The sequence below is a fragment of the Symphalangus syndactylus genome, chromosome 11, assembly GCF_028878055.3.
Source record: "Symphalangus syndactylus isolate Jambi chromosome 11, NHGRI_mSymSyn1-v2.1_pri, whole genome shotgun sequence".
Lineage (NCBI taxonomy): Eukaryota > Metazoa > Chordata > Mammalia > Primates > Hylobatidae > Symphalangus > Symphalangus syndactylus.
The window spans coordinates 40153338-40166998 of NC_072433.2; the positions used below are offsets into that span (position 1 = coordinate 40153338).

The 13661-nt window shown below is 37.4% G+C and overlaps 1 protein-coding gene across 9 annotated transcripts in view; it reads left to right on the forward strand.

Moving 5' to 3' along the window:
- RPGRIP1L (RPGRIP1 like) overlaps positions 1-13661 on the forward strand; it is a 100203-nt gene that overhangs the window by 43001 nt on the left and 43541 nt on the right. For all 9 annotated transcript variants that reach the window (XM_055232687.2, XM_055232686.2, XM_063612685.1 and 6 more), the window contains 6 exons: positions 784-890; positions 1198-1248; positions 2041-2220; positions 3104-3221; positions 7145-7597; positions 11004-11155. In XM_055232687.2, the coding sequence (XP_055088662.1) occupies positions 784-890; positions 1198-1248; positions 2041-2220; positions 3104-3221; positions 7145-7597; positions 11004-11155 (1061 nt within the window). The remainder of the gene's footprint in view (positions 1-783; positions 891-1197; positions 1249-2040; positions 2221-3103; positions 3222-7144; positions 7598-11003; positions 11156-13661) is intronic.

Consider the following 13661-nt stretch of genomic DNA (forward strand, 5'->3'; position numbering starts at 1 on the left):
ATCCTCCTGCCTCAGCCTCCCAAAGTGCTGAGATTATAGGCATAAGCCACTGTGCCCAACCCGTATGAATTATTATTGATACCACCATGCATGGCTTAAGAATCCAGTCGTTCTAATGTAATAGACCTGTTGGAAGTATGGTTGACTAAATACAGATTCAGAATTTCCTTACTTTTTAATTTTTTTATTATGGATTTAGAGGGTACAAATGCACATGGGTATATTAGATAGTGGTGAAGTGTGGACTTTTAGTGTAACCATCACTCGAATAATGTACATTATACGCAATAGGTAATTTCTCATCCCTCACCCCCCTGCCATGTTCTGGAAATTACCTTGTTTTAATAAAAATACTGTATGCTAAGTTGGGAAAATAAAATTCAAAGATGTCAGTTAAAAAACTAAAAGACAATTTTTTTTTCACATGCTTTTCAGGACCCTTAATAAGTAAGTAAAAAATCATAGGTTTAGAAACACATTTTCTCAGGTATTTTAAATAAAGAATTCCTTTGAAGTCCCAGAGGCCCCAATTTCCTTATATTAATACTATGAACTTATGTCTTGGGTTTTTGATGAGCAAGTGAATCATATGGTAGACACATGATAGTGTTCATTTATTCCTCATTCCCCTGCTGTCTTTGTCGAGGTGCTAGCTCAGTTTCCTTTCTGACCAGAACAATACTAGATCAAGATTGGTGTGTAACAGGAATTAAAGTAATTTGAAATGTGTTCTTAAACCTGATTTTTACTTACCTTTCCAATTGTGTGGACTTTATTTTTAAGATCAAAATGAAAAACTCGTTCAAGAGAATAGAGAACTACAGTTACAGTATCTGGAACAAAAGCAACAACTTGATGAACTTAAAGAACGCATGAAATTGTACAACCAGGTGAATTATTTCCTTATTTAAGAAATAAAACTCAGAATTTTTATCTCAGTATTTTATGCATAGAGAAAGCACTATACTACAAAGCAAAAGAATACAGATACATTAATTACTCAGTTTATTAACTCATGCTATCAGGTAGTTTATGTTCCATAGGGACATTTTGAAGCGCTGGAATGTCTTGTAGACTTAGTTTGTTAGTTCATGGCATCAGTCAGTTTACGTTTCATGAGGATAATTTGAATACTTGGAATGTCTCTTGTATTTTCCATTCATAACTCATTGTGAGCTTTTACTTAACCTATTGCAGGAGAATGATATTAATGCTGATGAACTGAGTGAAGCTCTCCTACTTATAAAGGTAAGGTTCTGAACTTCATCATGATTTTCATGTCTGCATACAACTGTTTCAGCATAATGATGACCCTTATCTGTAACCCTTACATTTGGAGAATGAATTATTCTTGCATCTTCTGAAACTTAGTACGTCTTTTACAAATATATATGTAACATGTCAACACTACTAAGACTCAGGAAAGTGGTCAGGTGACATTTAGTTATAGCATATACATATTTCATAATGACATCAAAGTTTCATTAAACCAGACCTCAAAAACTCTCATTTAAAGCACTTTCTTTAATTATAACAAACATTTTACTTTTATCTACTTCACTATTTAACTCATCAACAATTTTCTGCCCTAAGAGACCTTGATGCACACCCTGTTAAGGAAAATATTGAATTATAAGTACCTCAGGAAGATAATTTTTAATTCTAGAATATTCTGTTATTTACAAGACACACAAACACTTCTTTCCTTTTAAGTAACTGTGTAGATTTTAATCAAATGAAGAAATAAAAATAAATGTACATGATTCTTTTATATGTCATAAAGTAACAAACTATTTTTTGATTTCTCTATAACTGTTCCAATTGTCTATCCAAATATTTGAATTTGATTAATAGGTAAATTTCATTTTATCCATCAGGAATGAAGCAGTCCTGATATATATATCAGGACTTCCTTTATCTGTTTTCAATTAATGAAATTGAAAATTGATGAATCAATGAATTGTTTATTGATACATCTATATTCATAAAATCACATCTTAGAAATTTTTGTTTCAGTCATAAAACATGTTTTTATTTTAGGCTCAAAAAGAACAAAAAAATGGAGACCTTTCCTTTTTAGTGAAAGTAGATAGTGAAATTAATAAAGATATAGAACGCTCTATGAGAGAGCTGCAAGCAACTCATGCAGAAACGGTGCAAGAGCTGGAAAAGACAAGAAACATGCTAATTATGCAACACAAAATTAATAAAGATTATCAGGTAATGTAATACACTAAATGGGGAGAGTAATTTTTCTATAATATTCTGCTGATGATTTATTTTCTAAATACCGTATGTTATCACCTGTTATCTATTAACATCTATTGTAATCTATTAACATATCACATCTCTGGAATGTAGCCTTATAACTAGGTACTTAGTTAGAATAAATAGTTTTAAAACAAATAATGTGGGGTTTTTTTTGGTTTGTTTTTTTTTTTTTTTTTTTTTGAGGCAGAGTTTTGCTCTTCTCACCCAGGCTGGAATGCAGTGGCGCGATCATGGCTCACTGCAACCTCCACCTCCCAGGTTCAAGTGATTCTCTTACCTCAGCCTCCCGAGTAGCTGAGATTACAGGTGCCACCACCACGCCCAGCTAATTTTTATATTTTTAGTAGAGACGTGGTTTCACCATGTTAGCCAGACTGGTCTCTTAACTCTGACCTCAAGTGATCCACCCACCTCGGCCTCCCAAAGTGCTGAGATTACAGGCCTGAGCCACCATGCCCTGCCACAAATAATGTTTTTAAAGTCCCTGATTTTAGGGAATGAGTAGTGGCAATGAAATCACCTTTGTTAGCTTTAGCACATTCTGCAAGTGAGTTATAGTTATCCTGAAGTCATGCCATAACTGTATTGTCTTAGCTTTTAACAAAATGAAAACACATCTCCATAAAAGGGAATCTGGAGTTTTATCTTTCTTCTGATTTGTGAATATTGCCAAGCATAATTTTCTAAAGTGTAAGCTATTTGAGGTCAGGAAACCATGGTTCATAGCTCCTACTATTTCCAGGATCTAGAAAATGCTTGAATCATAGTTGCTTTGAATAATGAAAATAGAACTAATCATAAATATTGGAACTTATTATCTCTTATTTTGTAGATGGAGGTTGAGGCAGTGACCCATAAGATGGAAAATTTGCAGCAAGATTATGAACTCAAAGTGGAACAGTATGTTCATCTTCTTGATAACAGGGCTGCACGTATCCATAAACTAGAAGGTACAACATACACGATTTTTTGGTCCACAGTAACTAGAGGAATGGATTTTATAACAGTTGATAATGTCATCCAAATCTGCACTTACAGTGTATTTTTGCTGTGTTTACCCCTAATTCATAGCTAGCTCACTGCAGCTTTGACCTCCTGGGTTCAAGCACTACTCCTAATTTTTAATTTTTTTGTAGAGCTTATGTTGCCCAGGCTCATCTCAAACTCCTGGGCTCTAATGGTCCTCCCGCCTCAGCCTCTCAGAGTATTGGGATTACAGGCGTGAGCCACTGCACCCGGCCTTGATTCTTTTCTACTCAGGAATTTTTAGTAATTCCCTACTGCTTTTTAAATTCAGTGTTGCAAGCAAGATTTCAAAGTACTTCATAAATTACTACAGTCTCAAATTTGCCACCACCTTTTAATTTCTCTTCTAAGCAACCTGTGCACCTCAGCCAAACAGGTCCTCCGCCTGCTGTTTGCAGATATGTCATGCTCAGGCCCACTGCCATGCCTTTTTTCTTGCTGTTTGCTCTGCCTAAACCTCCTTTCTACCATGATTCCAAGATACACACTTCCCTGCTTTGAAACCTAACACAATATTCACCTGTGCTAGGAAGCTGGTTCTAATTATTCCTAGCTATCTCTCTACTTGAAGTCCTTACAGTGATTTTTAGACTTTAGCAAGTAGGAAAATCACTTGAGGAACTCGTTTAAAATGTAGTTTCCTGGGCCCTACCCCTAGAGGTCCTGGGGCGCATCCTTTTTTATACTGTATTTAGAAGTAACTGCAAGCTATTCAGATGCAGGTGCAAGAAGACTACATGTTGAAAAAAACTAGCTCAGCACTTACCAACCCAGTTTTCTTCTCATGTACTCAAAAGCTGTATGTTTGGGGAGCATATAAGTGTTCTTCAGCTGTTGGAATTTTGCATATTCTCCATAACCACAATGTAAGTTCTACAGTGATAAGTACTTTGTCTCTCTTTCATGTCCATGTGCACTGCGTACCATACTTACTTCAGTGGTGTATGCCAGCAGTAATTTTACACTCTTAAAACTTACTGAGGTTCGAGAAGGCCTTTATTCGTGAGTTATACTTAATTGATATTTATCATAACAAATTAAAAGTGAAAGAAAGTTTAAATATTTTTAATTTGTTAAAATAATAATGAACTTATTGCATATTAACATAAGTTACAGTACTTATTTTTTTAAGTTATAGTTTCCAAAACAAAAAAGTACTTCAAGAAGAGGGACATTGTTTAAAATTTTTTAAATTTTTAACATTTCGCAAATCTTTTTAGAGACTGGCTTAATAGAAAACAGCTGGATTTTTATATCTGCTTCTGCCTTTAATCTGTTATGATATCACACATCATGTAACCTCCAAGAAACTCCATTATACACTTGTGAGAGGATAAAAATGAAAAGGGCAGATTACATTTTACCATTATTATAAAAATAGTTGTGACCTCACAGATCCCCAAAATGGTTTCAGAGACCATCAGTGGTTTCCAAACCACACTTTGAGAAACTCTGATCTGGGTAGAAGAGCTCAATAAATATCTTTATCTGACGAAGCAGGGTTTTCCAAAACTCAAGGAGCAATGTGTACCTTTTATTCCAAGTAGTACTCAATAAAAATTTGTTTAATGGAATTTTCTTGGTTAAAAGGGAGGTCACAGTGTTTGGGATTTTCATTCCTTTCAAGTCTTACTAAATTTTAACCATCATATTTTATCTGTCCTCTCAATTCATTGATTCACTCCATAAACATGATCAAGCCCCTAATGCATCCTAAGCAAAGTGCTGGGCAGGGAGAATACAAATAGGAAAAACCGAGGCACCACCCTCATGGAACTCCTAAGATGTTGAAGAGTAAATAAATGCTTATGTTTTACTATGAAGAGTGTAAAGCTAAGAAAATCTAAAAGTATCAAGGAAACATTGAGGAGAGAATGCCTGTTTCTACCTCAAGATTCAGGGAAGACTTCACACAGTAGGTATGGAGTCTTTAAAGATGACAGAATTCACTACTAAGTAAAAATAATATAAGGCATTCCAGGCAGTAAGCAAAGCAGGGAAAGATGCCCTAAATATGAAGTATTGCGGTACATTTGAGAAACTGCACCGTAGATCTATCCAATTGGAATTCAGGAAAGTCAAAAAAGGAGGAGAACCTGGAGATAAAGCTATAAGGAACAAAATTGTGAAGGCCCTGTTTTCACCCTGATTGATGAGGTAGAACCTTATTAACCTGAAGAACCACAGAGGGATTTTAAAGTAGGGAGTGATACACTCGGAATTGCATTTTGGAGATTATGCTACAGGTATTGAGGAGAAAGAGGAAGATTTGAAGGAAGGAAGCATTTTGAGTTCCATAATAATCTAGGTAGTAAGCTGAAAATATAAAATTAGGTACAGTGGAAATAGAACAAGAACAAATGTGTTGAAGAGTTAGGAAACAGTATTGAATAGTAGTGACCCTATAGATGTGAGGCAAATAAAAGAAAAAGAGTTGCTGTTTTATGATAGTCTCAAAAAAAGAAAACGGGGAATCGAGGCTGACTCTCTGAGATCTAGCTTGGGCAACTGGATGAATGAATGAATCATCACTTGAGATTTAAAGTACAGAAATAGCTAGAAGACAATATGGGCTAGGCACTGTGGCTCAAGCCTCTAATCCCAGCACTTTGGGAGGCTGAGGCAGATGGATTACTTGAGGCTAGGAGTTGAAGACCAGCATGGCCAACATGGCGAAACCCCATCTCTACTAAAAGTATTTAAAAAATTAGCCGAGTGTGGTGGCAGGTGCCTATAATCCCAGCTGCTCGGGAGGCTGAGGCAGGAGAATCGTTTGAACCTGGGAGGCAGAGGTTGCAGTGAGCCGAGATTCCGCCACTGCACTCCAGCCTGGGTGACAGAGTGAGAATCTGTCTCAAAACAAACAAAAAAACAAGACAGTATGATATATTCTGTTTTGAATATGTTGTGTGGGATATCTAGATAGGTAGAGGGTTAAACAAAACATTAGAAATATAGGAATGGAGTTGAGAAGATAAATATGAATTTAAAATAGTAATATGGAAGCCTTTAGCATATTAATAATGACAAAAGTCATAAAAGTTGATGAGATCACTCATGAGAATATGTAGACTAAGAAAATAATTAAAAACAGAAGCCCAGAAAACTAGCAGAGGAAGAGAAATCCCAAAAGAATGAGAAGGAGGATAGGAGGAGAAGCAGAGGAGATGACGACATGGAAGCCCAGGTTAGACAGAGTTCACTAATGGGAGATTGTCATCAGTGTCAAATGTAGTAAAGAAATCAAGTAATACAAGGATCAGCATTCATTGCATCTAGCAATTAATTGATTATTGGTGGCTTTTTCTGGAGCAGTTTCACAGAAAAGCAAGGCAGATATTCACGTTGGTGATATTTGGTTGGCCTATGTATATAACGGTGAAACCATCATCATGATCGGGATAATAAACTTATCCATCACCCCACAAAGAAGAAAAGTATAAATCTTAATAAGTTAAAGGAAAGGAGGTGGCAGAAAGAGAGACTGACTTTATAGTAAAGAAGACAATGGGTGGAGCAGAGACAGGGAAGCAGGTGAAATCCAGGTAGTTACCTCAGCTGTTCATTAAGAGGGCTTTTTTTCTTTTGATATTTTTCTCCCCTTTTTCCTGGCTTAGGCTATATTAAAACTGAAGTTGCAATTTTCTTGCCGCCTAATAAGTGATGTCAAAACAGAAATGATAAATTTTTGTACGATAAAGTATTATTTACAGAAAAACAGTGTAGTCATAGAATTTAAAATAGAGACTGTTCACCAGAAGTACTCATTCTTACCACTTCAAAAGCCAGTTTTCATTTTCTTATGTCAATATTTTGAAATCTTTAAACTGTGTGTCTTCTCTTGCAGCCCAATTAAAGGATATTGCCTATGGCACCAAGCAGTACAAATTTAAACCAGAAATCATGCCAGATGACTCTGTTGATGAATTTGATGAAACCATCCACTTAGAACGAGGCGAAAATCTATTTGAAATCCATATCAACAAAGTAACCTTTTCTTCTGAAGTTTTACAGGCATCTGGAGATAAAGAGCCTGTCACTTTCTGTACCTATGCTTTCTATGATTTTGAACTACAGACAACTCCCGTAGTGCGAGGCCTTCATCCCGAATATAACTTCACTTCTCAATATCTTGTTCATGTTAATGACTTATTTTTGCAATATATTCAGAAGAATACTATCACCCTTGAGGTCCACCAAGCTTATAGCACAGAATATGAAACAATTGCAGCATGTCAATTAAAATTTCATGAAATTCTTGAAAAAAGCGGCCGAATATTTTGTACAGCAAGTTTGGTTGGTAAGTACAATGTATAAGCTTTGGGTGTTTGAATTACTAATTTGGTTTATATATCGTTATGGTACTCTACATTACTATCTTTTCTTGTATATTAAAGGTGCCTTTAGAGCAAGGACAACGTTCTTTACCCACAGTTAATTGGACTATCTTAAACGTCACTGATGCCGAGCACAGTGGCTCACTCCTTTAATCCCAGCACTTTGGGAGGGCGAGACAGGTGAATCACTTGAGGCCAGGAGTTCAAGACCAGCCTGACAAATACAGCAAAACCCCGTCTCTAGTAAAAATACAAAAATTAGCCAGATATGGTGGTGCATGCCTGTAATCCCAGCAACTTGGGAGGCTGAGGCAGAATTGCTTGAACCTGAGAGGCATTGGTTGCAGTGAGCTGAGATGGCGCCACTGCACTCCAGCCTGGATAACAAGAGCGAAACTCCATCTCAAAAAAAAAAATGTCATTGTTGATGTCAGTACAATGACTATTAATTTTTTAAAACTTTTAACTTCAGATGTTTCTCGTATTGATACTCTGTTTGGCTAAATTATGTAATTTATTTATAAATAATTTATGTATTGAACTGTGGTTTAAGTTCATAATAATAGTTTAAATTATTTATAGTTTAATAGTTATAACTATTATAAATAATAATATAAGCTATTTATAAAATTATTAATTTTTTAAGACCTTAAGTTATCACTGTTAGTAGGCACTGGGAATACGGTGGTCAGTGGTAAATAAGACAGAGAAAACTACCCCCTGTAGCTTACCTTCTAGAGAGGAATACAGGCAATACAGAACAGTTAAGCAGAGCAAGAGGCTAAAGGGAGAAATGTCAGGTTGCAAATTCAGGTAAGGGCTTCTCTGAGGGAGTAGCATTGGTAAAGAATGAAGATCCATGCCAGGATCCAGGGAAAGGATGTTTCAGGCAGAGGCAATAGCAAGTGCAAAAACCTGAGGGAGGAGCAAGCCTGACGGTGGGAGGAACAGCAGGAAGCCCAGTGGCTGCAGCAAAGGGGGGATTCAAGGATAGGCAGGGCCAGATCATATTGCAGAGCCTTGTAGGTCAGAGTGAGGAGTTTGGATTTTCTGGGCTTTTAGAAAAATCACCCTGAGTGCTCTGGAAAGAATAGTCTGAAGCAAGCAAGAGGGAAAATAGGACCATTCTCAGGCTATTGCACTGATCAAGGAAAGACGATGGTGGCTTGGATTAAGATGGTAATGAAAGTGGCGATAAAAAGTAGTCATATTCAGTACATATTTTATTAACTTCTCCTTCAAGATTTGCTTATCAGTTGAATGTGTGATAATGAGGGAAATGGATGAAGTAAGAATTTCTGGCATCAGCAGCTAGAAGGATGGTGATGCCATTTACTGAGATAGGGAAAACTGGGAAAGGAGCACATCTGATAAAGAAAATCAAGAATTCTGTTTGGACAAGTTAAGATTGACCCACCTATTAGACATCCAAGTGGTGATGTCAGGCTGGTGGCTGGACACATCAATCTGAAAGTAAGAGACAGAGATATAAAAGTGGGAGTTGTTAGCATATAGAATATATTTTAAGCCATGAGCATAGATAAAATCACATAGAGAGTGAATGTAAATAAAGGAAAGAAGGTGGCCAAGGACCAAGCCTTGGGAAACTCCAAAATTAAGGCTTCAGGAAGAGGAGGAAAAGCCAGCAAAAGAAACTGAGGATTGGCCAGTGATGTAGGAGGAAAACGAGTCTGTGGTACCCCAGGGACCAAGTGAAGAAAGTATTTGAAGAAGCAAGGAGGGTGACTTAGGGTCTTAGGATGGATTTTATTTTATTAATTGAGTGATTGATTGCATAGGTAGTATATTCACATGACTCAAAAATCAAAAAGACATCAATGTCTACCCCCCTCCCCTTTTCCTTAGCCACCCTGGGTCCCCTCACCAAAGGCTGCAGATTCTTTCAAAGATTTTTGTTTGGGGTGTTTTTTCATTAAGCCAGGGTCTCACTCTGTTGCCCAGGCTGGTCTCGAGCTCGTGGACTCAAGCAGTGCCCCCACTTCAGTCTCCGAAAGTGCTGGGATTACAGGCATGAGCCTGTAAAGAAAGATCTTTTATGCATATACAAGCACATATATATTACATTAATATTATTCTTTTAGGACTTATTTTTAAATGATGACTTCTGTCATAGTGTGTCTTGTGCTGCTGTAACAGAATACCTAAGTCCAGTATCAAGGTGTTCACATCTGGTAAGGGCCTTCTTGCTGCAACATGGCAGAAGGTTAGAGGGTGGGAGCGAGCAAGAAGGGGTCAATCTCAGCCTTTTATAATGGCACCAATCCTACCCATGAGGGTGGATCCCTCATGGCCTCATCACCTCTTAAAGGTCCTACTCGTAATACTCTTAACAATGATAATTAAATTTCAGCATGAGTCTTCGAGGGTACAAACATTCAAACTATAGCAGGCAGATAGTAAGTCACATTTGTATGCTGATGAGAATGATTCATTAGCAGGGAAAAAATTGATAAAGTAGGAGAGAGTAGGGGTAATATTTGTAATAATCTGGTGTGTTCAGAAAAGTTTGTGTATAGAATATTCTCTATTTGACAAATATTAAGTAGCCTTTATATACTAGTCCCTCTAGTAGGAGTATATTGGTGGAAATTATGGCCCTTGCTCTCAAGAAACTTACGGTGTATTAGAGAAATAGGCTGGTGAACAGACGGGCCAAAGCAGTCAGTGCCCTAACAAGGACATACAACGTCCATGAAGGAGGCACAGGGCTCTACTCTCCTGGGAGCCACACAGAAAGTCTTCCCCATGGAAGAGAGATGAAGAGCTGCCTGAGTTGAGAGGAGTACTGAGGGTGTGTAGGGCAAACATCGTGCAAGGGTGTACTGCATGGGACATGTATTTGGCATAGCTATGACATTTTCCCTTATGCTTGTGAGATAGTCTAGAAATGGGAAGGTGCCAAAGATGTCTTGAAACTTGAATTAGAATGTGGAATGTCATATTTATAATTTTGAGGTTTCGTATTGTAAATGTCAGACAACATTGAGTGCAAGTTGTTTAAAAAAAGTATTATACTATAGCATCAAAAAGAATCCGTGGAGTATTTGATTCAATGTTTAGATTTTTAAAATATATTTCAGAAGGAATGAAATAGTACAAATTGGAATATCTCAAACATACTTTGATGTAGTTCTTTAATAATATTTAATATACAATGAAACTCATACTTCAGAAGTAACTATTTTCTTCATCTTTTATTTGCCCATCTCACATCATTTGTGCAAGTCATATTATTTTACTCAGCATAAAATGTATAGTTTTAATGCATAACACCATTGATGTATTTTTACTGCTATATATTTTAATGTATGAAACTATTTTAACCTTGGGTTATGCATTGATTTGTAGGAACAAAAGGAGACATCCCAAATTTTGGCACAGTGGAATACTGGTTCCGATTAAGAGTTCCCATGGATCAAGCAATTCGACTTTATCGAGAAAGGGCAAAGGCTTTGGGATATATAACATCAAATTTTAAGGGGCCAGAGCATATGCAGTCGGTAAGCTCATTTCGCTTTAAGACCCTTTTACAACATAGAAATTTTATAATATTTATTTATGTGTCGTGCTTTAAACTAAAATCATTTTCTTTCACAGCCATCAAGTGGCTTTTTTTAACTTTTATTTTGAAGTAATCATATACTCACAGGAAGTGGTAAAAATAGTACAAAGAGATGCCCTGTAACCTTCACCCAATTTCTCCTAATTGTAACATCTTGCATAACCATAGTATAATTTCAAAATCGGGACAATACTATTAATTAGGCTACATACCTTACTCAGATTTCATCAGTTTTTACATGCACTCGTGTGTGTGTGTGTGTGCACGTATGTGTGCAGTTATTCTTTGCAGCTTTATCACATGTATAGATTCATATAACTACCACCACAACCAAAATACAGAGCTGTTCCATCAACACAAAGAAACTCCCCTGTGCTACTCAGGACACTTTTGAAAAATTAATCATCATAATACTGCTGTCACACATCAAAAGATTTTGTTAAAAATTTCTACTGTTAAGGAAATAAACAGCCATTATTGGAGTATCAGTTAGTGTGCTTCCAAATTATTTCCTCATGTTAGGTTTCTGAAGTGCAAAGTAGAATAAAAAATTAATATTCTCTTCTGGGAACTTGGAATTTAAATGCAATTCCTCAGGGCGGCATTTCCCAAACAATGTTTCATGGAGTCTTAATGACCATATTTTCATATTAGTTCCATGATCCAATAAATGCAGAAGACCTTGAATTGAGCAAGGTTAAATAGGATTCTTTACTTTAGGAGTTCTCATATATAATATGAATCTTTTTTTTTTTGAGACGGAGTCTTGCTCTGTCGCCCAGGCTGGAGTGCAGTGGCGTGATCTCTGCTCACTGCAAGCTCCGCCTCCCGGGTTCATGCATTCTCCTGCCTCAGCCTCCCGAGTAGCTGAGGCTACAGGCACCTGCCACTACGGCAGGCTAATTTTTTGTATTTTTAGTAGAGACAGGGTTTCACTGTATTAACCAGGATGGTCTCGATCTCCTGACCTCGTGATCCACCCGCCTCGGCCTTCCGAAGTGCTGGGATTACAGGCATGAGCCACCGCAGCCTGTAACATGAATTTTAATAGGCAATGTAAAGTATGCACTCACATTGAGTAACAGAGGGATAAGATATAGTAGAAACATTTGGTATGTCTGTTCAAGTCATAATTATCTTACCTCTTTTTTTATGTGGAACTCCTTCACCTCCAATCCATGGAGCTGGGCTCCCAGTGGCCAGGTTTGTGTTAGTAGATCCCATTTTCTTTCACTCCCCACCCTATTATAACTAATGATTTGGGAATACCCACTCGACCCCAGTTGAGCCAATCAGATTCTGCCCTCTGAGATCAGGAGAAAGCAAGACATATCTGGAACACGTAAAATTGGGGACTGTAGGCAGCCATCATCTACCATGTTAAACAGCGAAGGTAGCACAATGGGTCTGAAGAAAGAGAGTAATGAACAAACATACAGAAAAAAATGGAGATCAGATGGAGAGGACATTCTGCTGGTTTCTAGGCCACTGCCTTCTGAAGGCCCAACCACGTTTCTACTATGTATTCCATGAAATATGCCTGTAACCTTAAAGTCCCTTTTTTGTTGTTTTTGCTAGATAGAATTAGTTGCTATGACTTTCAGGTAAAGAAGCGTGACTAATATCACACTGATTTCCAAACTTAAGAAAGAGTGCACCTGCTTCCAGAGACCATCTTTCTGGCCAGTATTCCTTACAACACACTTTGAGAAATGCTGTTACGGAGATGGGAGTTAGAAATAAGGAGACCACATTGTTTGGTTTTGTAGTTTAAAGCTTTTTAGACTCCCAGATTCTGACTTGAATAAGTTGTTTCCTGGTGGAATTTCAGCTCTGGTGCGTAGATTGAAGGGGAGAAGTGGAGGTACTTTTTCAGTCATTCCTCTCAGCCTTCTATTGCTGAGGGCAAACTAGCCCTGGGAAAGCATTATTGTGATTCATTTCTTAGGTTTCTCCTGTCCACACACCAGATTTGTCCACTAAGGAGATTATGACGACAGCTTTATTTTTTCCTCCTCCAATAAACTTCTCATGGAGTCAGGGTCCCAGATGTTCAATCCAGATTCAGAAATGCAGAGGGATGCCTTTGTGGAAGGTAGAGACTCCAGCACTAAGCCAAAGCACAGAAACACTAGCATTTTCTTTGTTCCAGATCACATCAGCCATGGAAGATTTAACAGTCAGCACAATACTTTTCTAAAATATCTGTGTGCCGTCCATCTCAGTAAGAGTTCCAAAGGAACCATAGAGTAGTTTCTGACTCTACCTAATAACTCCTTTTGTTCATCTCTCTCCTGAAGTATCCTCCCAGTCCTAGCTCTTTTTCTCTTCAAGGTTTATCTCTGACTCTGTTCTCATTTTCTCATAACAGTTAGACTTTGTTATACTGGCTAATTTGGCCTCAGGTATCTGCTTCCTCAAATCCCAACGGTTTAGGATGAGGG